At 61.7% G+C, this 24,975-nt stretch overlaps 18 protein-coding genes across 18 annotated transcripts; 11 read left to right on the top strand and 7 right to left on the bottom strand.

Moving 5' to 3' along the window:
* Positions 1-101: 101 nt before the first annotated feature.
* Positions 102-1,814, bottom strand: OT_ostta09g04185 (hypothetical protein; the record flags this gene model as incomplete). The annotated part of the gene is made up of 1 exon (XM_003081353.2): positions 102-1,814. The coding sequence occupies one exon, from the start codon at positions 1,812-1,814 to the stop codon at positions 102-104; it is 1,713 nt and encodes a 570-aa protein (XP_003081401.2).
* Positions 1,815-2,494: 680 nt separating this feature from the next.
* Positions 2,495-3,943, top strand: OT_ostta09g04180 (ENTH/VHS; the record flags this gene model as incomplete). Its single annotated transcript, XM_003081352.2, has 1 exon — positions 2,495-3,943. The coding sequence occupies one exon, from the start codon at positions 2,495-2,497 to the stop codon at positions 3,941-3,943; it is 1,449 nt and encodes a 482-aa protein (XP_003081400.2).
* A 233-nt stretch (positions 3,944-4,176) lies between these two features.
* OT_ostta09g04170 (Carbohydrate kinase PfkB) lies at positions 4,177-5,514 on the top strand (the record flags this gene model as incomplete). The annotated part of the gene is made up of 1 exon (XM_003081351.2): positions 4,177-5,514. One exon carries the CDS (start codon positions 4,177-4,179, stop codon positions 5,512-5,514), a length of 1,338 nt encoding a protein of 445 aa, XP_003081399.2.
* A 42-nt stretch (positions 5,515-5,556) lies between these two features.
* On the bottom strand, positions 5,557-6,366 carry OT_ostta09g04160 (Mog1/PsbP, alpha/beta/alpha sandwich; the record flags this gene model as incomplete). Its single annotated transcript, XM_003081350.2, has 1 exon — positions 5,557-6,366. The coding sequence occupies one exon, from the start codon at positions 6,364-6,366 to the stop codon at positions 5,557-5,559; it is 810 nt and encodes a 269-aa protein (XP_003081398.2).
* Positions 6,367-6,461: 95 nt separating this feature from the next.
* OT_ostta09g04150 (P-loop containing nucleoside triphosphate hydrolase) lies at positions 6,462-8,099 on the top strand (the record flags this gene model as incomplete). Its single annotated transcript, XM_022983448.1, has 1 exon — positions 6,462-8,099. The coding sequence occupies one exon, from the start codon at positions 6,462-6,464 to the stop codon at positions 8,097-8,099; it is 1,638 nt and encodes a 545-aa protein (XP_022839711.1).
* A 256-nt stretch (positions 8,100-8,355) lies between these two features.
* On the top strand, positions 8,356-8,631 carry OT_ostta09g04140 (unnamed product; the record flags this gene model as incomplete). Its single annotated transcript, XM_022983447.1, has 1 exon — positions 8,356-8,631. One exon carries the CDS (start codon positions 8,356-8,358, stop codon positions 8,629-8,631), a length of 276 nt encoding a protein of 91 aa, XP_022839710.1.
* A 330-nt stretch (positions 8,632-8,961) lies between these two features.
* Positions 8,962-12,639, top strand: OT_ostta09g04130 (unnamed product; the record flags this gene model as incomplete). Its single annotated transcript, XM_022983446.1, has 1 exon — positions 8,962-12,639. One exon carries the CDS (start codon positions 8,962-8,964, stop codon positions 12,637-12,639), a length of 3,678 nt encoding a protein of 1,225 aa, XP_022839709.1.
* A 46-nt stretch (positions 12,640-12,685) lies between these two features.
* Positions 12,686-13,741, bottom strand: OT_ostta09g04120 (unnamed product; the record flags this gene model as incomplete). The annotated part of the gene is made up of 1 exon (XM_003081347.2): positions 12,686-13,741. The coding sequence occupies one exon, from the start codon at positions 13,739-13,741 to the stop codon at positions 12,686-12,688; it is 1,056 nt and encodes a 351-aa protein (XP_003081395.2).
* A 26-nt stretch (positions 13,742-13,767) lies between these two features.
* OT_ostta09g04110 (Biotin/lipoate A/B protein ligase) lies at positions 13,768-14,547 on the top strand (the record flags this gene model as incomplete). The annotated part of the gene is made up of 1 exon (XM_022983445.1): positions 13,768-14,547. The coding sequence occupies one exon, from the start codon at positions 13,768-13,770 to the stop codon at positions 14,545-14,547; it is 780 nt and encodes a 259-aa protein (XP_022839708.1).
* Positions 14,548-14,693: 146 nt separating this feature from the next.
* On the bottom strand, positions 14,694-15,386 carry OT_ostta09g04100 (Syntaxin 6, N-terminal; the record flags this gene model as incomplete). Its single annotated transcript, XM_003081346.2, has 1 exon — positions 14,694-15,386. One exon carries the CDS (start codon positions 15,384-15,386, stop codon positions 14,694-14,696), a length of 693 nt encoding a protein of 230 aa, XP_003081394.2.
* A 91-nt stretch (positions 15,387-15,477) lies between these two features.
* Positions 15,478-16,479, top strand: OT_ostta09g04090 (Alpha-ketoglutarate-dependent dioxygenase AlkB-like; the record flags this gene model as incomplete). The annotated part of the gene is made up of 1 exon (XM_003081345.2): positions 15,478-16,479. One exon carries the CDS (start codon positions 15,478-15,480, stop codon positions 16,477-16,479), a length of 1,002 nt encoding a protein of 333 aa, XP_003081393.2.
* Positions 16,480-16,566: 87 nt separating this feature from the next.
* OT_ostta09g04080 (WD40/YVTN repeat-like-containing domain) lies at positions 16,567-17,943 on the top strand (the record flags this gene model as incomplete). The annotated part of the gene is made up of 1 exon (XM_022983444.1): positions 16,567-17,943. The coding sequence occupies one exon, from the start codon at positions 16,567-16,569 to the stop codon at positions 17,941-17,943; it is 1,377 nt and encodes a 458-aa protein (XP_022839707.1).
* Positions 17,944-18,004: 61 nt separating this feature from the next.
* On the bottom strand, positions 18,005-18,493 carry OT_ostta09g04070 (Transmembrane protein 6/97; the record flags this gene model as incomplete). The annotated part of the gene is made up of 1 exon (XM_022983443.1): positions 18,005-18,493. One exon carries the CDS (start codon positions 18,491-18,493, stop codon positions 18,005-18,007), a length of 489 nt encoding a protein of 162 aa, XP_022839706.1.
* Positions 18,494-18,647: 154 nt separating this feature from the next.
* OT_ostta09g04060 (unnamed product) lies at positions 18,648-19,535 on the bottom strand (the record flags this gene model as incomplete). The annotated part of the gene is made up of 1 exon (XM_003081343.2): positions 18,648-19,535. One exon carries the CDS (start codon positions 19,533-19,535, stop codon positions 18,648-18,650), a length of 888 nt encoding a protein of 295 aa, XP_003081391.2.
* Positions 19,536-19,660: 125 nt separating this feature from the next.
* Positions 19,661-21,208, top strand: OT_ostta09g04050 (Mitogen-activated protein (MAP) kinase, conserved site; the record flags this gene model as incomplete). The annotated part of the gene is made up of 1 exon (XM_003081342.2): positions 19,661-21,208. The coding sequence occupies one exon, from the start codon at positions 19,661-19,663 to the stop codon at positions 21,206-21,208; it is 1,548 nt and encodes a 515-aa protein (XP_003081390.2).
* An 88-nt stretch (positions 21,209-21,296) lies between these two features.
* On the bottom strand, positions 21,297-22,328 carry OT_ostta09g04040 (Triose-phosphate transporter domain; the record flags this gene model as incomplete). The annotated part of the gene is made up of 1 exon (XM_003081341.1): positions 21,297-22,328. One exon carries the CDS (start codon positions 22,326-22,328, stop codon positions 21,297-21,299), a length of 1,032 nt encoding a protein of 343 aa, XP_003081389.1.
* A 47-nt stretch (positions 22,329-22,375) lies between these two features.
* OT_ostta09g04030 (Plastid lipid-associated protein/fibrillin conserved domain) lies at positions 22,376-23,176 on the top strand (the record flags this gene model as incomplete). Its single annotated transcript, XM_022983442.1, has 1 exon — positions 22,376-23,176. One exon carries the CDS (start codon positions 22,376-22,378, stop codon positions 23,174-23,176), a length of 801 nt encoding a protein of 266 aa, XP_022839705.1.
* Positions 23,177-23,392: 216 nt separating this feature from the next.
* OT_ostta09g04020 (Bud13) lies at positions 23,393-24,901 on the top strand (the record flags this gene model as incomplete). Its single annotated transcript, XM_022983441.1, has 1 exon — positions 23,393-24,901. The coding sequence occupies one exon, from the start codon at positions 23,393-23,395 to the stop codon at positions 24,899-24,901; it is 1,509 nt and encodes a 502-aa protein (XP_022839704.1).
* Positions 24,902-24,975: the final 74 nt, after the last annotated feature.

Genomic DNA, 24,975 nt, shown 5'->3' with positions numbered 1-24,975 from the left:
GTGCTGACAAAGACGCCACGTCGCGCTGAGTAGGCTCGTGACTCAGCGCCGAGCGGTGGATACGGCGAAGCGTTGCATGGGACGTATATACTAGTCGGGAGTCATCTCTGGACGCGTTTGGAGCCCTCCCAGGTGAACGTTTTCACCTCCCACCACGGGGACTGAAGCTCGGAGCGTTGGCGAAGGCGACGCGCCCGTACCGGCGAGGACTTGTCGTCGTCGGGCGACGGTTGAGGCGCGCTCGGAACCGGCTTTGACGAAGCCGTCGCCGAGAGATCTGGCGAGGGTTTTGTCGATGCTTGGACGGTGCGAAGGGTAAGCGGTGCTTTCGGAACGCTCTTCTCTTGCTTCTTCGCGCGCTTGGCTGTTCCTGTCGTGCGTGAAGGCGCGTTGGCAGCATTCCTGAGCGGAGCCCGTGAAGCCGTTTTGGCGGCGGGCTTATCAAAGAGCGGCGGCGTTTCGGCGTCTTCTGGATAATCTGCGCCGTCGTTTTCAGTGAAAGCGAACGGGTCGGCAATAGTACATTCACGAGGACGCTTCTTCGGCCGCGTCACGAGCTTGGGCGACGATATCTCTCGCGGTAGCGGCGCTTCCGACATCGCTTTCGCCTTAGTCGCCGGCTCTACGTTGCGAGGTTCCAGCTCAGAATCGGGCCTCGCATATATCGGTTCTGGCTTTATTAGGCCATTACTGTTCTCATCGTTTGGTGGAGGATTCACTTGCCTCTTTACGGCGTACGCGAGGCGATACATGGAGTACTGCTCATCGTCCTTGTTCGCGCCTCGCGAATCGAGAGGACTGTTCTTTTCTAACGTTCGGACGAATGCGAGTGACATACCTAGCAGTAAGCCTCCCCATAGATGAAGTTTCGATTCCTTCGAAAACGTATCGAATCGCTTTAACCAGTGATTTCGATCCATATTCAGTGTTTTCAGCGTGCGGTTGGTGAAATTTTTTATTTGTAAATTCGTCACGAATCCGTCTGGCCGACGAGATTCGATCAGTCGCTCAACAGGCCAGCACAGACACAAGCGGCATCCCTCCGTGAAGATCTTGTCCAGCGTCCCGATCTCTTTCAATGCGCTCCAAATCGCCTCTTTGGGCGGCAGATTGTCTGAGATGAATACAAACATGCCGATCTTGTACTCGGCGCCGGCGCCGATTGAATTGCGCAAAAGCTTCCGCGATCGAGCGACGATTGAGTCGTCGATTCCAGGCGTATCGATCAACGTCACATCGTACTTTAGCGGAAGCTCGACTATAACTGGACCGTCAATGACGCCATGATGAGTCCATGGGCCCGCGGTCGCGACTCGCAGAAGGAAGATTCGAATCGTCGTGAGTGCTGCGCGATGCGATTTCGATCGCACCTCGTACACGCGCTCGCAGCCGAGTAACTCTCGAAAACGAATCGGAATGAACGGCTCCCCGCGCTCGTTGCACCTACGCAATTGCTCCGCCGCATCCTCTGGACTCGCACCGAGAACACTCGCGAGCTCCTCGATCGCCTCGGCGTCTTCTCTGTTTCCTCGATCGGCGTCGCGCTTGCTCGGCGTGCTCCCCGCGCACAAACTCGCGGACGCCTCCACGTCGTGAAGCCTGAGCACGACGTCCAACATCGCTCGCTCGAGTTCGTGCTCTTCTCTGTACCTCACGATGACGCGCGCGACGAAATCTCCATCGTCCTCATCCTCGTCCTCGCCCTTGACGACTGAAATCGCGCACCCGCTCGGGGCGCCGAGAGGCAGCGCGTCGTCCGCCTCCTGATCTCTCCAACACCGCTCCCGCGCCCGCCGCCCACTGTCGCTCGACATCATCTCCGCGTGTTCCTCTCTCTGTCGATCCACCCAATCTCGCGCCTCGGTCGCTCTCGCGCTCGTTCCCTTCCTCGATCCGTCGCTTCGCGCGCGAATCGTCTCGCTCTGCGCGCGAACAGTCACGCGTCGTCAGCGCGCGTCATCGCATCGCACACATTTCGTCATCCGCGGCATCCGTCGCGGCATCCGCGCGCATTCGCCGCTCGCGATGCAATGTCACGCGCGCACCTCGCGCACGGGCGCCGCCAACCCCCCGCGCGCCTCTCGCGCGCCGTCGTCGTCGTCGCGTCCGAGACGCGCCATCGTCTCGCGAATCAGCCCATTACACACGGTCGTCTTCCCGCGTCCACGCGCACCCACGATCGCGACCGCGGTCGACGGCGTCGTTGTATTTTCCATCGTCCACGCGCGCGTCGCTCGGACGACGCGTCGCGTCGCGTCGCGTCGTCGCGCCGACGCGCGCGCGCGCGCCCATTCGCGTCGCCCGCGGGGTACAGTTCGTATAGTATAGGACGCTATCGCCCATGTACGTCTCGGACGACGTCGGTGTCGTATTCCACGTGGTCAAAGGCCATGTGCGGCGTCAACCTAGGCGTCGACCCCGGCGCGTCGATCGCGCGCGACGCGATCGCCCCGCGCGTCGCCGCGACGTCGCCCGCGCGCGCGCGACGGCGGCGATGTTGAAGAACATCACGCGCGCGATCACGCGCGCGGTGCCGGAGGACGTGCGAGAGGCGACGCGGAAGAAGATCAATCAATTGAAGGGCGTGAGCGACGACGAGGCGTTGGTGCGAGAGGCGACGAACGCCGATCCCTGGGGACCGCACGGCGAACAGTTGCGCGCGATCGCGAGACTCACGCTCGATGGACGCTGGGACGTGGTGTGGGACGTCTTGAGAGAGCGCATGGAGGTGTGTAGGGGGGAGAAGTGGAGGCAGACGTACAAGGCGCTGAGCGTCGTGGAGTACTTGATCGCGAACGGTGCGGAACGGATTCCCGAGGACGTGCGACGGTCGAGAGTTTTGGAGGATTTAGTGCGGTTTGAACACCGAGACGCGAGAGGAAAGGATGAGGGGGTGAACGTCAGGCATCGGGCGGAGAAGATTAAGAGCTTGATTGAAGATCCGGAATCTATACGAGAGGCGAGGGAAAAGGCGGCGAGGAATCGAGGGAAGTACGCCGGGATGTCGAGCGCGGACGCGAGACACATGAAGAATCAGTCGAGCGGAGGGTCGTGGACGACGGATTCGCGAGTCGGGGGGGGGTCGCGAAGCGCGAGCGCGAGCGAGTCGGAGCCGGCGTCGACCGCGCGCGGGGAGGCGGAGAGACGTACCGAGGCGATAAGTGGGTCTTCATCGCACTGGGAGCGCGCGCCAGTGGCACCATCGATGACATCACACGCGTCGCACTCCGCGGTCACCGCGAAGGCGAGCGCGGATTTGGGGGACAAAGCCGCGACGCCGAAACAGGCAAACTCGACGCCGCAAATTATTTTTAGAGATGTTCCAGTGCAAGCGCCTCCGGCCGCTTCTCCGGAGGTGTTATCGTTTGCCCCACCACCGCGTGCGTCCAACGCCGCGGTTGCGGCGGTGAACTACTCCGCCGGAGGAGCCACGGCGACGCCTGCGACGTCGAGCATCGATGACCTGCTCGGAAATCTCGGCGGGGAATCTTCGATGCCAGCGGCGCCAGTCGCCCCTGCGGTATCGGCGGCGTCGTCGGGTTCTCAGTGGGGAGCATTAGACGGTTTGTTCTCGGCGCAACCCACGGTCCAACCCGCGATGCAGCGCGCGGCGGCGCCGTCGCAACAGACGGATCCATTCGGCGCGTTCGGCGCGACGCCGCCGCCTCAACCAGCGGTCGGTAACCAGTTCGGTTTCGGGTTATCGCCCCCGATGGGTGCGTCTGCGCACGTCGGTCAAAACGCCGTGGCGCAATCGTCCGATCCTTTTGGACTGGCCAGCTTTGGCCAAGCCTCGCCCACTAAGGCGCGACAACCGCACGCGTCCCAGAGCGGACCAGACAACCTCGCCGACCTCACCGCGAATCTCGGGCTCGGCACCAAGGGTACCTCCCAATCCTCGGGCGTCCCCATGTCGCCGTTCGCCGGCGGATCGCTCATCTAGATGACCCCTTTGAAAATTTAACGCTTCACCCAAGAGAATAAATATCTCCTCTCGCCGAGGCTCGCGCTCACATCTCGGTGACGCACGCGTCGTCGTCCGACGTCACCGAAATCCTCGGGACATCCTCTGCCCGGCCAACGGTTTCGTCGCCCGCGAGAAACGGTCGCGCGATCCACCGAAACCACGGGAAAAGATCGGTTCGCCGACCGACTCGTGAAATCTTTGGCTTCATCATGATCGCCTCTCGCGCGACGTCCACCGTCGTCGACGCGACGACGCGCTCGAACGCACAGCGCGTGCGATCGGGTTCGCTTGCGTGCGCGCGATCGCGCACGAGAGCGCGCTCGAGGGCTAGCGCTTCGAGACTGGCGACGCGCTGGGGGGACGAGTGCGACGTCGTGGCGCTCGGAAACCTGTGCGTGGACGTCCTGCTCCCGCCCGGTCCGATCCCGGAGGTGGGATCGTTGAAGACGAGTAAAACACTGAATGAGTTGGCGAAGACGGCGCCGGCGCGAGAGTCGTGGGAACTCGGGGGGAATTGTAACTTTTTAATCGCGGCGGCGAGACTCGGGCTGCGAGCGACGTGCGCGGGGCACGTCGGAAACGATCAGTACGGACAATTCTTGATCGATGAGCTCACGATGGAAGGGGTGGATGTCGTCGAGTTGGTTCCGGACGATGACACCGGGGTCAAGGTGAGCGCGCTGGCGGAGACTCTGATTTGTTTTGTGCTGAGCGACGGTGACGGCGGTCACGCGTTTTGTAGTCGGTACGATTTGGGACCTTGGCCGCTCATGCGCGACGTCGGCGACGTTAGTAACGATGCGCGCGAGGCTTTGCGGTCGTGCAAGGCAGTGTTCGTGAACGGATTCGTCTTCGACGAGCTCAAACCACAGGCGGTGGCGCAGGCGCTCAAGTTGGCCAAGTCAAATGGTGCGGGTGTCTTCTTCGATCCGGGACCGCGCTCGTTTACGTTCGTCGACGACACGAATCCCGCACGCATGGAGGCACTGGAGGTCGCGCTTACAAGTGCAAACGTCGTGCTCGCGACGGAAGAAGAGCTCGCGGCGCTCACGGGTCTCGATGTGGGTTCGTCTCCCGAGGCGTACGCTTCCGCCGTCTTCGATTACCCAAATTCCGCCGCGGAGTGGGTCGTCGTGAAATTGGGTCCACGAGGCGCGATGGTGATAACGCGCGATGGGAAGAGTTCGCGAGTCGGGTGTCCGAAAGTGAAGGTGGGCGATACCGTTGGATGTGGCGACAGTAGCGCCGGGGCGTACGTCCTCGGATATTTGCGCATGCAGTCCGATGACTCGCTCGATTTGAGTGAGGCTTTAGCGACGACGGCGACGCTCGCGACGCACGTCGGGAGCGCAACTGCGATGAACGTAGGTGCTGGGCGAAACGTAGCCAAGGCGGAGACCGTAATCGAGCTCTTGGACATGGCGGCGAATGGGAAGACGGATGGCGTCGACGCGAACGTTGCTCAGCGCGCTCGCTCCATGTTACGCACGTCGATCGCGTCCGCTCGCGAGCGCGACGACGCTGATGCATCACCAACACAAGTCTAGACATTTGTTACATCACAGCTCGATCGCACGCGACACGTGTCTCTATCGGTTCTCATAAATGCGACTCGACATGTCGTTTCGCGACTCCTCTACGCGTGGAATATCCAGCGATTCGAGTACCGCCGTGTACGCGCCCGTACTGGCTTCAAACTGCGTGGAATCTACCTCCACGACGAACGCGTACAACCCACCGCCGGAGACGCAAGCGGACAACAGGAACGACTTGGCGCCGTTATCTAGCTCCCACTCGTAGTACGTCTGCCCCCCCTTTGCGCTCCTGACGTTTGATTTCTTCACATCCGCCGCGACGAGACCGTCGATCTCGATCCCAAAAGCGCGCGCCGGATCAATCTTCGTCTGCGGTCCCAGATCCTCGATCGATTCCAATCCCTCCTTTGACTGCACGACCAACTGCACGGACTCCGCCGCCGCGGCGCCGTCGTTCAAAAATTTTGGCAGAGACGTCGTGTACCGATAATTCGGCCCGTACGTATCGGTGTACATCACGTACTTCTCTCGCTTCGCCCGCTGTCCCGGTCGATTGCTCCACGACGACGGCACTCGAAACTTCGCCGGGACCGCGATCCACCGCTCGTTCACCACCGCCTCGACCACCACCTCTCGCGTCTCACCCTCCGCGCGCGCCCGCTCGCCCCCTCGCGCGCCGACGACGATCACCGCCCCCAGCGCGCGCGCCAGCGCGCGCCGTCTCGTCACCGCGACGCATCGCGCATCTTCATCTTCATCTTTCGCCTCCGCGCGCGTCGTCGCACCGCGTCCACGCCGCGTGCGTCGTCCCGACCCCGCGTCCGTCGTCGCCGTCGTTCGCATCGTCGTTCGCATCGACGCCATCGCGCGCGCGCGCTCGTCGTCGCGCCGTGACGGCGGATGAGGGATGTTTATCCACAGGAGTCACGGTGACGTCAGTGCGTGACGCGATGGGATCGATGCCGACGACGACGTCGTTCGCGCGCGCGCCGCACGCGGGGTCGGTGCGCGACGCGCGGAGGCGTCATGGGCGTCGCGCGCGCGGACGATCGGGCGTCGCGCCGCGCGCCGGGGGTGAAGAACCGGAGTGGAAGCGGAGGCAGAGGGAGCAAGACGCGGCCATCAGCGCGGAGGAGGACGCGGTGCGAACGGCGGTGCGAGAGCGCTCGAAGAAGCTGATCGAAGACGCGGAGGCGAAGGTTGGACGTGGTGATGGCGACGGTGGAGCGAGAGGGGTCGATGCGTCTCGAGCGGTGTTGGCGAAGAAGATCGCGGAGGCGACGCGGGCGATGAACGACGGGTTGGTGGAGCGAGAGACGGAGACGAGGCTGTTGCTCTTAGCCGCGTGCTGCGGTGAGCATCTGTTGCTCATCGGACCGCCGGGGACGGCGAAGAGCGAACTGGGGAGACGATTGTCCGCTCTGTGCGAGAGTGGGTCGTATTTCGAACGCTTGCTCACGAGGTTCTCCGTGCCGGAGGAGTTGTTCGGGCCGCTGAGCATGAAGGGGTTGGAGAGGGATGAGTACGTGCGAAGAATCGATGGGTACCTCCCCACGGCGAGCGTGGCGTTCGTGGACGAAGTGTTCAAGGCGAACAGCGCGATCCTGAACTCGCTGCTGACGATTTTAAACGAACGGTTGTTCGATAACGGGAGCGAACGCATCGACGTCCCGCTGCTGTGCATGGTGGGGGCGTCCAACGAGTTGCCAGAGAGCGAGGAGCTGGACGCGCTGTACGATCGGTTTTTATTGCGATCGAGCGTGGAACAAGTGTCATCAGGGGGGTTGTCCAAGCTTCTCGCGCTCAGCGGTGACGCCGCGATCGGTTCCAAGGCGGGCGATCGCGGCGGCATGAATTCGAGCGTCTCCGTGACGCTCAAGCCGGAGGATTTCTCCAACATTCGTCACGAAGCCGCGGCTAAAGTGACGGTGCCTCAGAACGTCATCGAACTCATCACCGATTTGCGAGCCTTCTTGCAGGACAAGTGCGAACCGCCCGTTTACGTTTCCGATCGTCGCCTGCTCAAGGCTGTGCAGTTGCTCCGAGTCGCCGCGTACACGAACAACCGCGACGAGGTGAGCGAGTTCGACACCATCTTGCTCACGAATGTTTTATGGCAGCGTCCCTCCGAGGCGGTGCTGATTAAGGATTGGATTTTGGAGCGACTCGCCCAGGATCGCGGGACGAAGCAGGTGCAGTATCTCCTGGCTGGATTATTCGGCCGCGCCTGCCGCGCGGACGGCGACGCCGAGGAGTGCGCGCGTCTCCTCGACGAGGCTCGCAAGCTCCGCGGCGTCCTCGCGTCTCAGCTCGAGTCCCTCAGAGGTACCCAAGGTGGTTCTCTCCCCGCGCTGACCAACCACCTCTGGCTCTCCCCCGCCGACGCCGCGCGCGCGTCCCAGACGCTCGCGCCGATGTTTTCCAAGGTGTCCAAGTCGCTCGAAAAGCTCCTCGAGGACGTCCTCACCCTCGAGGTCGCCCTCGAGCGCGACACCGAGCCCCACATCCTCGCTTTGCTCATGCCCGACTTCTGGGCCGCGTTCATTCGCGAGGGCCCGATCGCGGACGTCCAGCCCCTGGGCGTCGCCTCGCCGTGACGCCGCGCGTTGCAAGTCACCACCATCACGCGCCCACATCGTCCGCACCGTTAAAGGTCGTCGCGTCATCCATCGATCGACGCCGCCCGCGCGTCACACCTCGCCGCGCACGCCCGCGCGCGCGTTGGAAAAGTCCACACCGCACGGTCGACCGTCTTCCATGTCTCCCCGGCGTCTGCTCGCCGTCGCGTCCGCGGTCACGCGCGCGCATCGCGGCGTCGCGGCGCGATCGGCACCCATCGCGGGCGCCCGGTGGATGTCCATCGAGAGCGACATGCGCGCCCGCGACGCGGCGTACGAATCGCAGTACTTCCACGAACAAGACGTTCGAGCGATCAAAGCGCTCTCGCGAAAGGTTCGCGACGCGCACGCGCGGCAGGAGGGCTACTGCGCCGACTCGGAGGAAATCGCCGAGCTCCGCAAACGCGTGCCCGAGACGACGACGTTCAGCGACGACGCGATCGAGCGACTGATGACGTGGAAACACGACGTCCTCGGGAACTCCGCGAGAGGCGGAACCGTGGGCGCGTGACGTCGTCGCGTCGCGCGGCGTCCGGTCGGGCGTCGCGCGGCGACCGACGACTCGACGACGCGTACCTGTGTCACATTGTGAGAACCAATCAAAACTGAAAACCACGCGTGCGACGCCAACACCCCACGGTGCCAACACCCGAGGGCGTTCGGAACGACCGGAGGGCGAGGACGGGACGACGCGCGCGACATCGCGACCGACGCGGGGGCGACGGCGCGCGCGAAGACGTCTCTCTCTCTCGCGCGCGCGGACGCGCGCGGTGGACGACGGCCGCGACCGGGGCGCGCGGGCGTGGACCATCGCGTGGGCGACGCGGCATCGCATCGAGCGATGGCTTGGTCGGTGCGCGCGCGCGCGCGTGGGCGCGGTGGACGACGGAACGACGGACGGGGGACGATGGTGATCGCCCTCGCGTGCGCGCTCGCGGCGGTGGCGCTGGGAGGGTTGAGCGCGCGCGCGTGGGCGACGGGAACGAATTGTTATCCGGACGCGTGCACGAGGGGTGGTTCGAACACGTTTGATAAGAACCAAAGGAACATGTGTAAGATGCTCGCGGAGACGAGCAAATACTGCGTGATCCCGACGTCGGACGATGATTGTCCGCGGGAGTTGAAATATCACGGGTGGTGCGACGCGAACAGATACGTGTTCAACTCCGGGTGCTTGAGCAAGTACCCGACGACGTCTGTGCCGTCCGGCAGTGCGGTTGACTTTAGTTCGTATGAAACCGCGTATTGGAGCGTCGGAGCGCCGTATCCGCTTCATCCAAACATGGTGAACGCTGATTTGAGGACGTGCGTGATCGACTACGTGAAGACGCAGTTGCGCGCGCAGTTTACGGAGGAGGGTATGATCGCCGACGAAGCCTCTATCACGTCGCTCGCTTTACAAGAGTTCCCGGAGGAACAGATGGTGGATAGCAACGACTACAAGGACCAGTTCTCGAGCTTTTACCTCAGTGATTCCGACTTTGACGACATGGACGCGGATTCATCCGACGTTCCGCTCTCTGACGTGGATGGCGAAGCGGTGGAGAGCACTGTAACAAAGAGCGTGAGCGCGCAACCGTGCTCCGGGAGTGGCAGCGATCAGCAATGCTTCGACGTCTGCACCGCCGACCTGGGCCTCAAGTCAGAGTACAAGATTAAGATTCCGAAAGTGTGCGCAAAGATAAGAATCTTAGGCAGAAAGTTTAAGAAGTGCATCAAGGTGCCCAAGACAAAATTCAAGGTTCCAAATAAGTGTCAAAAGATGTGCATCACGATTCCGGGCTATTGCGAGATGTCAACGGCGCTCACGGCCGTGGACGACCTCAAAAAAGTTGACTCTCTCAATAGCTTGGTGGCGCCTTGCAAAGCCGTTGGCGTTCCAAGCACCGTCTGCGACGCCGTTGGTGAAGCCGATGACGCCATCAACGCCATCGCGCAACTGAAGAACGTCAAGAGCCTGAACGACGTGGCAGATATGTGCAGTTCCTTGATGCCGAGCAGTGTCTGTACAGAGATTCGAGACAGTGTCGACGCAATCTCACAGATCACGCAACTGAAGAACGTCAAGAGCCTGAACGACGTAGCCAACCTATGCAGCGCCGTGATGCCGAGCAGCGTCTGTACAGAGATTCGAGACAGTATCACTGCAGTATCGAGCATCGCGACCATGGCCGCGCAGACGACGGTGGATGGTGTCCTTCAGGTGGGTCTGTTACCTGACGTCCTGAATGGCTACATCAGAGACGCTCAGGACGCTTTGGAGAAGGTCGCGGACACGCTCGAATCGTCGCTCAGGGGTCTTCTTGAGCACGTCTGGGGAGAAGTTTCGACGACATCATCGGAACTCGTCAGTCTCATCGAAAGCTCGATCAAGAACACGATGGCGACATCATCATCCGGTATGTCAGCACTCGGTGCCGCGCGCGAAAACCGCCGCACGGAGCTTCTCGACGACATTCATGAGGGTGTGAATGCCGCTTTCCGTGGCCTCGCAGCTCCGGCGCGTTCGGCGCAATCACTCGCCGCGAATTTGGGCGCGGCAACCGGGCAAGGGTGCTTCGTAATTCCAGTTATGTGTACTGAAGAGATTGAGTATCCTATGAAATGGCCAAAAGCTCTCGAGAACGTGTCGGCGTCGCCTGGTGCAATCACCGTGGATCCACCAGACATCCAGTTCGATTTATGCGCTCAGATCAACGAGTTCAAAGTGAGCTCTCAAGTCGCAACAAAGCTCGTCAAGGCGCTCGGCGATATGTTTGAGGCGTTCTTCGATGCGCTCTACGACGAGTCTGGGTTGAAGGACGTCGTCGCTGACATCAAGAAACTGGGCAGCGGTAAGTTTTTTGCGAGCTCATCGCGTCGACGCTTGCTGAGCACGGATGAACAAATGACAATCCTCGCGGCGCACGCCGATTACAAGAATCGATTGGCTAGTGCCGAGTCGATCGTTCTCAGGGAGCTCGTGAAGCTCTCAGAGACTATCCACTCGCCTGATTTCGCGACGAGATCTCGCACACGCGCCGGTGGTTCACGGGAAGCCTCTCTCGGTAAGAACGCATTCGACGAGGTACTCGACGACTTTTTAGACGACTTGGAAGCAGCCATCAAGTTGATGTCGGACACAACGAGTGTCAAGGCTGAGTTGAGTATGAAGGCGTCTGGCAGCGCGTCCGTCAGCGCACACATGGCCCTCGCAAAGGACGGCGAGTTTTGGTCTGACCAATTTTCAGGCGTCAAAGTCGTCCCGCTGCCGCTGCCAGGCTTATCCGCCGTTCTTGAATATGACTTGTCGCTCGCGCTTCCATATTACCTGAACTTTGACGCCCAAGCGGCTCTTGATGTTGAATTCTCTGTTGAAATGCCCATGGCCGTCGAACTCTCGAAAAACCCAAGTTTCTCGGTGAGCACACCGCAGGTGAGCGTCTCGAGGACTCTCACTGGTTCCGCAAAGGCCGCCATGCAGATTGGAGCCGTCGTGCATTTGGAAAAGGCGTTCGCTGCGCTATGCGCCGGTCCGATGTGTGCCGGTCCTTGGTTGGACGCAAAGCAGGACGCTTACGTCGGCGTCGATGCTTGGGCACTCGCGAACTGTGCGTCGGGCTACGGCGAGCTCATACCCACGTGGTCGGATACTTTCTCGTACTCGAAGGCGAACCAAAATAAATGCGCAGGTTCCTTGGCTGGAGCGGGTGGCTACGTCGAGATTCCAAAGACATCGATACTATACTCTCAAATCCAGCTCGCGACGATTCCGATTGGAGAGGCGGCGAGCGCCTCAAGTTCCTCCTCCGCTCGACTCGGGGCGTCGGCTGAGGACGAGGAAGACTCTGACTGCAGCACGAGTAAAAGAGGCACGGGTCTGTACAACTTTGCGCCAATGCTCAAGACAGTGATCGGCTCGGGTACTTACCTATCGCAGGACATCTTTGCCCTGTGTGAGGGTGGCGGCACTTGCAAGCGCGAGGATGTATCGCCGCCAACAGAATGCCCGACGTGCGTTTGTCCGATCGCGCCGAGCGAGCCGCCCGCTTCGTTGCCATCGACGACATACCAACCGCCCACTTCGGTGCCGCCCACGGCGAGTCAACCTCCGGCGCGTTCATACGCCAAGAAATCGGCAAAGAGGGTCAAGGCTTACGATTCACGCTGTTGTGATGATGGCTCGACTAAATGTGCCATAGCGACGGCGGCTACAGCTCAACAAATATGTGGCGCGAAGTGCGATGCATGCGCCGATTGCAAGGCGTTCGATTTCAACGCTAATGATGGAAACTGCGGTTTCTCGACACAGTCTCGCTTCAAATCGCGTTCGGCCTCTACCTATTATTACCACGTATCGACTTCTGCGTCGCTGGGATCAGCCGGTCTCAACGTCATCCCGGCACTTGATTTCTCGCCAACTGTGGTATTTGCGCTCGCCGCAGCGTTCGTGGGCATCGTTGTCGCTGTTCGTTCCCGCCCGGTAAAATCGAGCTTGCTTCGCGACGGCCGCGAGTCGAGCTACGGTGCCGTGTGCTGAGAGAACGGACAAGAGTGATACGCTGTAACAGATTTTGGTATTTTTATTAATACATGTACATGTTCGGTAACGTCCACCCTTGTCCATTCATGACGATGCGAGTCGCGAGAGCAATTATGACGAAAATCGCCCCGGCAAGTAACCGTCTAGTGTTTTCCTGACGCGAGAAGAGCAAGGCGAACTCGTCGGCGGCTTCCACTGTGGCGCGCTCCATCGCCTCAAACTTTGCCTTGTCAACCTTCACTCGTCGTCGCAAATTCTCCATCTCCGACTCCATCGTCGTCACTTCCTCGCGAATGATTCGTAAATCCTTTTCGTGCTTGTCTCGAGCGGTTTTCGTCTCCTGTCGCGCCGCGTTGCGCATCTGTTCTGCCCTCGCGAGCAAACGCTTGAGATACTCCACCTGTTCAATCTCCGCTCGTAGCGCGGACACTTGCTCCGCCGTCAACTGATTCACGGGATCCAGCGCGGTTTCAATCGTCTTCGCCTTCGCTTCCTCCGCGATCTTCTCCGCCTCGAGCACGCGCGCCTCGTAGGACTCTCGCATCCAACGCTCGCTCTCCAGCGCCTCGTGCAGTCGCGCCACGTCCGCTCGAAGCGCCGCGACGACGCCCGCGTCCGCGTCCCTCGTCTCCCGCATCGCTCCCTCGTCCGAATTCGACGCACCTCTCGCATCATCAGCGCCCTCGTCTTCGCTCGACGACAGCTCGAGCGCCGGAGACGCCGGCGTCGCCGGCGCCGCGCGCGTCCGCGCGTCGTCCGCCTCCTCGAACGCCTCCACGAGATTCGTCTCCGTCCGCGTCCGCGTCGACGGACTCTCGTCTCTCGCCTCGGGTACACCCTCGACGACTCCATCCCTCGTTCGCTCCGCCGTCCCTCCCGTCGTCGTCGTCGTCACCGCCGTCGTCGTCGACGATGTCTCATCCGCGGCTGATTCTTTCATTCGCCAACCGTTCGTCTTCTCCCCCGTCTCTCGCTCTCTGGGCGTCGAGTTTTTCCCGTGACCCGCGGGCGAACGCGCGAGAAACGCCCGCGCGGCCTCTAACGCGCGCGCGGCTTTATTTTCGACGTCGTCGCGCGTTTTCACCGTCGTCGATCGCATCGCGCGTGATGTTTTGACGCCAATCCATGTCGCGACGAATCCTCCACGTCGTCCGCGCGCGCGGCGCGAGCGTCGCCCGCGCGCTGCGTCTGGAGGAGGGGTTATTCCGACACGTCGATCTCGCTCGATCGGAGTGGTTGACGCTCGTCGACGGCGTCGATCGAGAGACGGTGGTGCTCGGGACGTCGAGCGATGTCCAACGCTTGGTGGATGAAAACGAACGAACGCGGCGTCGATGCGGACTCGTGCGACGGTTCTCGGGCGGTGGGACGGTGCTGTGCGATGCGAACACGCTGCTGATTGGAATGGTGATGCGTAACGGTGGGAGCTTGGTGCTGGGAGGTGATGAGACGACGCGGGCGTATCCGAGAGACGTGATGCGGGCGACGGGCGACGCGGTGTACGGCGAGGTGTTCGATCGGTGCGGAACGTTCGCGACGCGGGAGAACGATTACGTGTTCGGGGAGGCGAAGTTCGGGGGGAACGCGCAGGCGATGACGCGCGGGCGGTTTTTGCATCACACGTCGTTTCTGTACGACTACGACGCGCGCGCGATGGCGTCGGTTTTGAAGACGCCGGAACGCGCGCCCGAGTACAGGCGCGGTCGCTCGCACGGGGAGTTCGTGACGCGATTGCGAGAACGAGGGTACGGTAGGGATGAGGTGTTCGCGCGCGTGCGGTGGGCGATGGAGCGATTGGGGTACGAGCTCGTGGACGTCGATTTAGAGGACGCCGAGCGCGTGGTGGAGGACGCCGTGCGACGCGAGGGTAAAAAACGATGGGACACCGTCAAGGTTTTGGGATGACGCGGATGAGACGTCGAAAGTCGGTCGTCGTCGACGTGTCAAGGCGTTCGAGGCGCTTATTTAGTTAACAACAGGTAGCTACTACCGTACAGGTACCGTAGGACATTGTAGACGTAGAAGTAGAACAAACAGCCAAGTGGCTGATTTCAGCTCCCGGCGAATGCGACGTAAAACAGAACGAACAACACGACGCTGAGGAAAACGATGACGCACAGCTGCCCCCTCAAGCCAGCCTTCTTCAAAACATCTCGCATCTTCAACTCCGCCGCCTTCAACCGAGCCTGAACCCCATCGACGTCTTCGTCCAACTCCTCCAACATCTTACTCTGCGACGCCAACTCCTCGCCGATCGTCAACCCGACCTGTCCGATGCGAGATATGCTCGCCGAGATGTCATCCAGATCCTCATCCTGCCTCCGCACCAACAACTGTTGATGATCATCGAATCCACGCTCCGTTCGTCCGCTCTCAACGTCTCTCCGCGTCGCGTCTCCCGCGTCGTCCGCCGTCCGCGTCCCGCCCGTCCCGCCCGCCCGACGCGCCGCGATCGACATCACCTCCCGCACCCGTTCTCTCTCGCGCGCGCTCCACCGCCACCGCTCCTCCAGCTCCTCACGCGTCAATCCGTACCGCGCCAAGTCTTTGCTCGCCGTCGTCGTCGCGCGATCGAGCTCGTCGAGTTCCCACAGCGCGCCCTCGGCGTCTTGACGCATCAATTCCGTCAACGCGCTCGCGTTCCCGCCCCCGCTCGTCTCCGCGCACCGTTGTCGGAGCGCATCGACGCGACGATCGAGCTCGTCGCGGACGACGTAGTAGGGATCCGCCGCGCGCGGCGCCATCACGCGGGATCGACGACGAATGGGGCCTTCGAATGGCTGCGCCGTGTACGACCGCCACGTGCGCGACGTTCGACGCGACACACCGCGCCGCATGGACGCCGACGCGGTTGACGTCTTGCGACGACGGGCGAGGGCGTTGCGACGGGCGATCCCGGGGCGGTACGACGACCTGCGAGCGCTCGCGCGCGGATTTCAGCTCGATGAGGTGACGCCGGATGCGCTCGCGCGAGCGATGATTGAATGTTCGCGCGCGTCGAGCGACGCCGCGCGCGAGATCGACGCGCTCGCGCGAGCGTTGCCGAGCGAGGCGCATCGCGCGCGGCTCCGACGGGCGCTCGGTGGGGGGGTGGAGACGACGGGGACGACGGGATGTTCCAGCGAGACGCGGCGGGCGCGCGAGGTCAAGGCGGAGACGTTGGCGCCCGGTTTGGTGTGTTTAAGGAAATTCATGACGGTCGAGCGACAGCGGTGGCTCGCGGACGAGAGTTTTCGATTAGGAGAGAGCGTGGACGTGCAACAGGGATTTTTTGAGCGCTCGAGCGACGGCGCGGCGAAGCTGAACCAAGGGTCGAGAGGTCGGATGATTTTAACGCCCGAGGCGTTTCCGGGCGACGCGTTGCGAGAGATGTGCGCCGAGGCGGTGCGCGCAGCTCAAAAAGTGGACGACGCGATGCCGGACATGAATCCCACGACGTGTTTGGTGAACTTTTACAAGGATGGTGCCGAATTTAAATGGCACAAAGACTCCGAGGATCCAAAGTTGGTGAAGTCTCGCGCCGGACCGCCCATCGTCAGCTTTAGCGTCGGCATGTCCGCGGACTTTGGATACAAGTACTCGTTTGAAGATCCAACGCACGAGGTCGTGCGCCTAAACTCTGGCGATGTCTTACTCTTCGGGGGGCCGTCTCGCATGATCGTGCACTCGGTGTTGAACGTCCACCCCGGCTCGATGCCGGGGCACTTGCGAGGAAAAATGCTCAACGGGCGCTTAAACGTCACCGTTCGAGACATCGGCGAGGGCGTGATCGATACCAGCCAGTTCCCCGCCTATCGCGTCTCCTACGATGGCGTTCCCGCGGAGGGTAATGTATGATATTGTAACGACCTGTACGGACACATTCTTTCTCCCGTCGTCCTCGCGCGTCCGAACTCGCAGCACAGCCGACGCGCGCCGCACATCATGACGCGTCTCTCGTCCGCACCGTCCACGTCCGACCCCTTGCACGCCGCTTACAAGGGCTCGGTCGTCCTCGACCCGTCATCCGAGCTCGCTCTCGTCGCCTCCGAGCGCTTTCTCGCGTTACGCGACGCGCACACGTTGGAACTTTTGGGCGAGACGGCTCGTTTGGAGTTTCCATCCGAGGTGATTTCAGTCGTTTTCGCCGCACGGAGCGATCGCGCGGCGTGCGTCACGCGCGATGGTGACGCGTACGTCATCAATGTGTCGCGTGGAAGCGGGCTAGAGGCGATGCATCCGGTGCACGGGGGGGATGAGTACGCGTTCGCGCACGCGTGGCGGGCGCTCGGCGGCGGCGGGTACGTCGGGTTGCGACATCGATTCGATGGCTCGACGACGATCGTGAACGCGGAGACGATGATCGAGCACACGATCGCGCATCGAGCGAAGACGAGCGAGGACGGTGACTCGGGGGCTTTGCGTGCGTTGTCGAGGTGCGGGCGGTGGACCTCGGTGGTCGCGAGGGACGAAGACGGACGCGAACAGGTGGAGGTGTACGCGAGCGACGCACCGCACGCCGCGGCAATAACTTTCAGGCTGCCGGCGAGTGCAGACGCTCGAGCGATCGAGTTCGGGTCGTTCGGAGAGATTTTGGTGTTCGACGATCCGTGCAAGCCGAATGCCTCGCCGGCTCTTCGAGTGTTTTCATCGGACGGGACGCAGAGGGCCGAGATCCGAGGCGCGCGAGTCCCATACGCACGCACGCGCGATTCACTCGTCGTTTCAACGATTGAAAACAACCGCGAGGGCTTGGCGTGGATAGACGAGCTCACGTGGCGGGTCGTGCGCGCGGTCGGGCATCCGTTACGGTGTGATGCGACGTTCGTCACGCGATGCTTTCGCGAGAGCACCGACGGGTTTGAGAAGATTGAGCGGTTTGAGCAGACGACGATCGCGTGCGACTCGAACGGCGTCGAGAGAATGGGGGTTCGTCTCGCTATGAGTCGTTGTGGGACCGTCATCGCGAGTGCGTGCGCGAGCCAGGACGATAAGGTGTTGTTTCTGTGGTCGGCGAGCGCGGCGGCGGAGGACGTGGAACCGCTTGCAATCTTCGTACACCGTAAACCGATTCGTGATTTCAAGTGGTTCGCCAACGACGACGCTAATGGTGAGGCGTGTTTGGCGTACGTGTGCATCGACACCGCCGCGCTCTTCTCGTACACGCCCGGATCGGAGACGCCCTCGCGCGCAAAGCTCGACTGTGGCTTGGAGTTTTCACCCACTCGTGTTGTCGGTAAGTGTGGGAAGGGAATCGACGCCTTCATCCTCGCGAGCAAGATGAAAACGTTCACGAGACAGGCCATCGCGCGAAAACCTTAGATTGCGCGCGAAGAACGCACCCGCGTTGTATTACACTAGCTATCGTGGACACGTCTCTCTGTCATTGTCCCTTCGTCTTCGTCTTCGACGCGAACAAAGGCCCGCTCCCGAGCGCTCGCATCGCGATCCACAACGGAACGATCAAATACGGCGCGTAAATCCCCATCAACGACCACCGCTCCCGTGCTGTCAGCTTAGCGCTGTCGTGGATGAACTGTAAAATCGGCGCCATGGTCGTCGCCGTGTGCGCCCCGTAGGCGATCAACCACCCTCGAGCGCCCTCGTCCCGTCGTCGCAGCGCCGATATGGCGTAGAAGAAGAACGGAAACTGAAACACCAACTCACACGTCACGAGCGAGACGAGCCATCGCGGTTGGGTCGACATTAACACATCGTTATTTTGTCGAATGTGCCAAGCCAGTGCGCTCTTTGCAAACTTTGGAACGAGTCTCGACGGTAACACGACCTGCGAATCGATCAAAGCCGTGGCGGGCACGTGTGAAATGAAGTACGCGAGAAAAACTACCCGCTCGACGTCGGTGATGGGCATGACGAGCGTTGAGAGGTGGAGGACGAGGTATGAGGCCCGGACGGTTGCGACGCCACGAATCAACGAATCAACGGCGCGGTTTGATGATACAAAAGAATCGCTGCTACCATGGTACTAGAACTAATAAATAAATGTGCGCTATAAATGTAACGAATCACTCGTACGACATGGCGTCGCGCATGTAATCTAAATCGTAATCCGCCGGGCGCTCGCCTCGCGCGGCGGAGAAGAGTTTCTCAAACCACAGTTGCTCCTTGTCGCTCCACTTCGGATCAAAGGCGGCGATCACGGGTAGGTTCTCCCACCCGAGCGCGATTCGAAGCTCTTCTGCTCGCTCTCGAGCGACGTTCGTGTCGTACGTGACGAGATTGGTGTAACTAAGCTTGAACGTTCCGCGTCGCTGTCCGGACCCGCTCGCGTCCGGGCGCTCGGCGACGCGCACGTTCACCACCTCATCGCCCGGTTCGAACAAGAACTCCGCGTCGAACGCCCTCGCGGCATCCTTAGACTCGTCATCCCCGCGCGGCACCAGGAGCAATCGAACGTAGCCCGTGTCTTCGTCGTACGCCTCCACGCGCGCGTCGAACGACAACCGTCCGGCGGCCGCCGTCCCGCCCGCCCGCGGTCCCGCCCGTCCCCTGATCGCCGTCTTCCCCGTCGCCGTCTCGACCAACGCTCGCATCGCGTCCTCTCGCTTCCCGTATTCGTGCGCCCACGGGTTCACGAACCGCTCGGCGTCGTCGTTCTGACTCGACACGCAGCTCGCCCGCGCCTCGCCCGCCGTCTCGCACGCGTTCAAGAAACCATTCAGCTCCCCCACGCACTCCGCGCACGATCCCACGGGCGGCGCGTCCGGCACCGCGTCGAACACCGACGCGCGCGCGCCCAGCGTCGTCGTCAGCGTCGTCGTCAGCGTCGTCGTCAGCGTCGTCACGAGCGCCGCGCGTCGATGGATGATTTCACTCGCGCGCGTCCCATCCCCTCGCGCGTCCGCGCGCGCGCGCGCCGTCGGCGCCGAGGCGCGGAGACGCGCGAGAGGCATCGCCGGCACCCCTCGCGCGCGCTCGAGTCGTCGCGCGCGCGCGTGTGGGGCGCGCATCGTCGGTGAGGATGACGCTCGATCTAGACATCGCCGCACACGACGACGCCGGACGCGTCGCGCGCGCGATGGACGGCGAGACGACGCCCAGTCCCGGTGACGACGGACGCGCGCGCGCGAGGGGCGACGGCGGCGACGGCGGCGCGAGAGCGAGCGAGAGCGGTGGAGATGCGCGATCGATGCGGTCGGGACGTCGACGAGAACGGGCGGACGCGTCGTCGCTCGACGCGGGGGAGATGAGCACGACGGAGGACGAAGACAGCGCGTGCGGGTCGGAGAGCTCGAGCGCGGCGACGGGGACGACGGATGGAAGCGAGAGCGATGATTGGGACGGGTCGGACGCGGACGGCGGACGAAGACGGAGTCGACGACGGGAGCACGCGGGTGGGGATGATGACGTGGTGCGGGCGGCGAGAACGAAGCGGAGGAAGGCGCGGAAGGAGCGGGAGCGGCGGAGGGAGTCCGGAGGTGAAGCAAAGAAGGCGGTGACGAGTAAATTCGCGGTGTGCGGGACGGTGTTCGAGGTGGACGCGAAGTACGCGCCGATAAAGCCCGTGGGTAAAGGCGCGTACGGGGTCGTGTGCAGCGCTCGGGAGGTGGAGACAAATCGGAAGGTTGCGATTAAGAAGATTGTGAATGTATTCGAGAATGTAGTGGACGCAAAGAGGACGCTGCGGGAGATTAAGTTGTTGAGGCACCTGCGGCACGAAAACGTCATAGACATCATCGATTGCGTGCGACCGGAAGCGATGGACGCGTTCGAGGACGTGTATCTCATGTATGATCTCATGGACACCGATCTGTACCAAATCATCCGCAGCAGCCAATCTCTGACGGATGAGCACTGCCAATATTTTTTGTATCAAATTTTACGCGGACTGAAGTACATTCACAGCGCCGACGTCTTGCACAGAGACTTGAAGCCTGGAAATTTATTGCTCAACGCGAACTGCGATCTGAAGATTTGTGATTTCGGCCTCGCTCGCACCGCACTCGTGGATGCGGAGGCGTCTGAGTTTATGACTGAGTACGTCGTCACGAGATGGTATCGAGCGCCAGAGCTCTTGCTCTCGTGCGCCGAGTACACGAGCGCTATCGACGTCTGGAGCGTGGGTTGTATCTTTGCCGAGCTACTCGGTCGTAAGACTCTGTTCCCGGGGAAGGATTACGTGCACCAGCTGAATCTTATCATGCGCGTCATCGGAACGCCGCGAGACGATTCAGAGCTCGATTTCATCAACAACGAAAAGGCGCGGCGTTACATCAAATCGCTTCCGGTCACGGCAAGATGTAACTTTCGGAAGCTCTTCCCGAACGCGTCGCCAAAAGCGGTGGATCTCGTGGACAAGATGCTCGTACTCGATCCCGCTCGTCGGATCACCGTGGAGGACGCTTTGGCGCATCCGTACCTGGAGTCGTTACACGACGAAGTCGACGAGCCGTGCGCCGAGACGCCGTTCACGTTCAATTTCGAGGAAGACGGTCGATACCTCACCGGTACGGACATTCGTGAGCTGATTTATACCGAGCTTTGCTCCCTCTCAGATGAATTTGAGGTGAAGATGCAGCAACTGTCTCTTCGCAGTGATACTGATTCATCGACGTTTGCCGTGTAGACTTTCCGCAGTGGAAACGACGCATGCGTTACGTTAAATATAAACAACCAGTGTAACAGATGCAGGAATCAATGCGCGAACTAACCCTCTAAAGTTTCTCTAACTTGTTGTCTCCAGTTTTCACCTCTGTCTGTGTCTCCAACTCCTGCGCCGCCTTTCGCTGCGCCTCGTTCAACTTTGCGTAGTTGTAGTAGCACACGCCGCTGAACGCCACGAGACTACCCACGAGCTGCGTTGCCGATATCGGGGACTCGAAAACGGCGGCGCTGATACCGATCAGGAACATGTCCTTGATGACGCCCGAGACGTTCAGCGTCAGCGCGCTCGTGCGCCCGATGAGGAGATACAGCGCCAAGTTCAACAGAAACGCGCACGACGCGTTCCCAAGCATGATCCCAGCCTGATAATGCACCGAGTGCGTTACCTCGTACCCGTACACGATCTTCGGCATCTCCAACAGCGCGAACGGCACGAGCAAGAACACGAACGAAGCCGGAGAGACGTAGTACAGCGTCGTGATCGGATTCAGCTTCAAGTTCGCCTTTCCCAACACGATCTGCACGCTCACGATTCGACACGCTTCCACCACGACCGCCAATAACTGCACACAGAACCCAAACATGTTGAAATTCAGTTCCCCGTACGACGCGATCATCACCCCGAGCGTCACCACCCCAAGATTCCCCAACCGTCTCGCGGTGAACGTCTCCAGCCCGATCGCGCACCCGATCCCGTACACCGTCACCGGCGATAACGCCTTCAACATTTGTATGTACGCCACGCTCAGGTACACGTACGCGGTGTTCGACGCCCACAGAGATATCGCGAACAAGAGCGCGATGGGCGCCACGCGTTCGCGGTACGTCTCCCGCGTCATCCCCTCGCTCGGTTCCACCACCTTGAACACGCGCACGAGCGCGAACGCGATGGCGGAGCAGAACGCCATGTGCGTCATCGTCAGCGCGATCGGATACGGAAACCCGTACACGCTAAGAATGTACTTGTTGAATAAGATGACCACCGCGCTCAGGATGATCCACAGGGCGACGCACGCGTGGGACTCCAGGGCGTCGCGCAGGACGCGTCGGGAGACTTCATCGGCGCGACGCGCGTCGGTCATCGCGCGCGTTCGCGTTCGCGCGCGCGCACGACGCGGTGTGACGCGCGATGGGTTCGATGCCGATGGATGTCACCACGTCGACGAACGCGTCGTCTCGCATCGCGCGCGCGCGCTCGAGGACGCGGTCGAATCGGCGCGGAGGACGCGTGCTTCGCGCGCGCGCCGCGAGCGGAGACGAAGCGTCGAGCGCGGAGACGAAGCGGGGGCTCACGGCGGCGTGCGCGGCGCTCGGGCGCGGCGAGCGGGACGCGCGAGAGCGAACGCTCGAGCTCGCTCGGGCGTTAGAGGAAGCGGCGGCGATCGATGGGCGCGTAGATGCGTTTGATGCCACGAGCGTGAGTGGGAAGTGGAGCTTGCTCGCGAGCGTGGCGACGACGACGGGCGAGGCGGAGGAGCGGAGACGGTTGGAGGGCGTCGTCGGCGCCGCGCTCACGGACGCGAGCGGGAGCGGTGGACGCGGTGAAGAGGACGGGGCGTCGACGACGGGCGGCGGTGACGTGATGCAGAGGATTAAATCGTTCTTCGTGCGCTCGCGGGGAAATTTCCAAGATTTGGACATCGACGCGAAGACGGCTGAAAATCGAGCAGAATTCGACGCTTTCGGCGGCGCGACAAAGCTCACCGTGTCGCTCCGAGGCGAGTGCGAGGTCGACCCCGCGCGCGCGAATCGTCTAAACGTACGATTCAGAGAGGTCGAGATCGCGCTCGGATCGTCCGCGAGAGGGTTCAAGGCATCGCTCGACGCGTTCGAACCCAGAGGATGGTTGGACACCACCTACATCGACGACGACCTTCGCGTCGGTCGAGGCGACAAGGGCTCCGTCTTCGTCGCCGCGCGCCGAGGGTGAACATCATATCAGTATAACGTTGTAAACTCACGATGGACTCGTCCGCGACTCGCCGCCGACGCGTCGTCATCGTCTCGCGTCGCGCTCTTCGCTCGCTCCTCGCTCGCCGAAGCCTCAGACGTCGTCGCGCGCGCCGCTCGCTCGCTCCGGTCCGGCGCCGCGCGCGTGGACGACAACACACGCGCACTATCCCGCGTCGCCGCGCTCGCTCGAACGATGAGCTCCAAGCTGGATTACTTGAAGAAGTACATGAGCGCGGGGTCCGCCGACCCGACGAAATCCAAGCCCGACGCCGACGGGAAACGACGGAAGAAGAAGCGCGCGAAGGCGAAGGAGACGGCCGCGGTGCGCATCATCGATGGCGACGTCGGGTTCGGGGAAGACGGCGCGCGCGCGCGAGCGCTAGAGGAGGAGGGACCGACGGTGCTCGACGCGCGCGGACGCGAGGTGAACGCGACGGAGATGGACGCGACGGAGATCGAGCGACGGGCGGTGACGTACATGGGGATAAAGGAGGACGGAAGCGGATGGGCGGCGGCGGAGACGGCGCCGAGAAGGCGAAGACACGATTCTGATTCAGAGGAGGACGTCGCGTTGGCGGCGGCGAACGTCGGAGCGCGGCGAAGACACGATAGCGATAGCGAGGACGAAAAGGTTGACGTCGGCGCGGTTACGGCGACGACGGCGACGCCGAGTGCGAGAGTCGGGGACTCAGAGCTGCAGTACGATAGCGATGGGGATTTGATTGTTCCGGCTGAGACGGCGGGCGACGGCGAGTTACAATACGATAGCGATGGAGATTTGATCTTGCCCTCCGACACCGTGATGGGGTCGGGAGCGGCGACGGATGAGCTTCAGTACGATAGCGATGGTGATCTCATCATCCCCGATGAGCCCGCGGGAGGGAATGTGGGTGAGCTCCAGTACGACAGCGACGGAGACCTGATTGTTCCGCTTGAGACCTTGAAGCCTCCTGAGGAGGGTGAGAATGACAATAATGTCGTAAAACACAGGGAGAAGAAAGACAAAATGCACAAAATGACAGATGGAACCTCCACCGGGCTCGTAAGCGCGGCTCAGGTGATCATGGAGGCGGAGATGAAGCGCAAGGCGGAGCGAGAGCGCATGGCGAAAATGACAGACGAGCAAAGCGGCCGCGGCGCGGCGACGAACTATAGAGACAAGGCGACGGGTAAGCTCATGGACAGAGAAGAAATGAAGCGCCGCGCCGAGGCAACGAAGCCGAAAGAGCGCGAGCGCCCGGTCTGGGCGTCCGGGGTGGAGCAGGCAAGACAGGCAAAGCAGTTCGAGGCTGATTTGGAGAAGGCCAAGGACGCGCCGTTCGCGCATGCTGACATCGACGCCGAGTACGAGGAAGCGCAGCGCGAGGCACTGCGATTTGGCGACCCCATGGCGCACCTGAGTCGTAAAAAGCGACAGAAAGAAGCCCTGAACTTGCCCTCTGTTGTCGACGGATTGGGACTGTCCACCGAGGACCTGAAGAAGTCTGGTTTCTGCATACCACAGGAGGTACCCGCGCACAGCTGGATCCGTCGAGGCATGACCGCGCCGCACAATCGATATGGTATCAAGCCGGGGCGTCACTGGGACGGAGTCGATCGCTCGACCGGGTTCGAGAGAAAAATGTTCCGAAAAAAGAACGAGTTACGCGAGCGCGCCGAGCTAATGAATACGGACTTAGAGGAGCACAACGAGTGGTTCTGAGCGTGAGCGAGCTCGTAGCGTAGCGCGTCGAGTTGAACCCACTGCGTGTGCGAGAGATCGAACGGTGAAGGAGA

Source organism: Ostreococcus tauri, assembly GCF_000214015.3.
Source record: "Ostreococcus tauri WGS project CAID00000000 data, contig chromosome 09, whole genome shotgun sequence".
Taxonomy (NCBI): Eukaryota; Viridiplantae; Chlorophyta; class Mamiellophyceae; order Mamiellales; family Bathycoccaceae; genus Ostreococcus; species Ostreococcus tauri.
The sequence above is the reverse complement of the archived record's forward strand: the minus strand, read 5'-3'. Positions and strand labels throughout refer to the sequence as shown.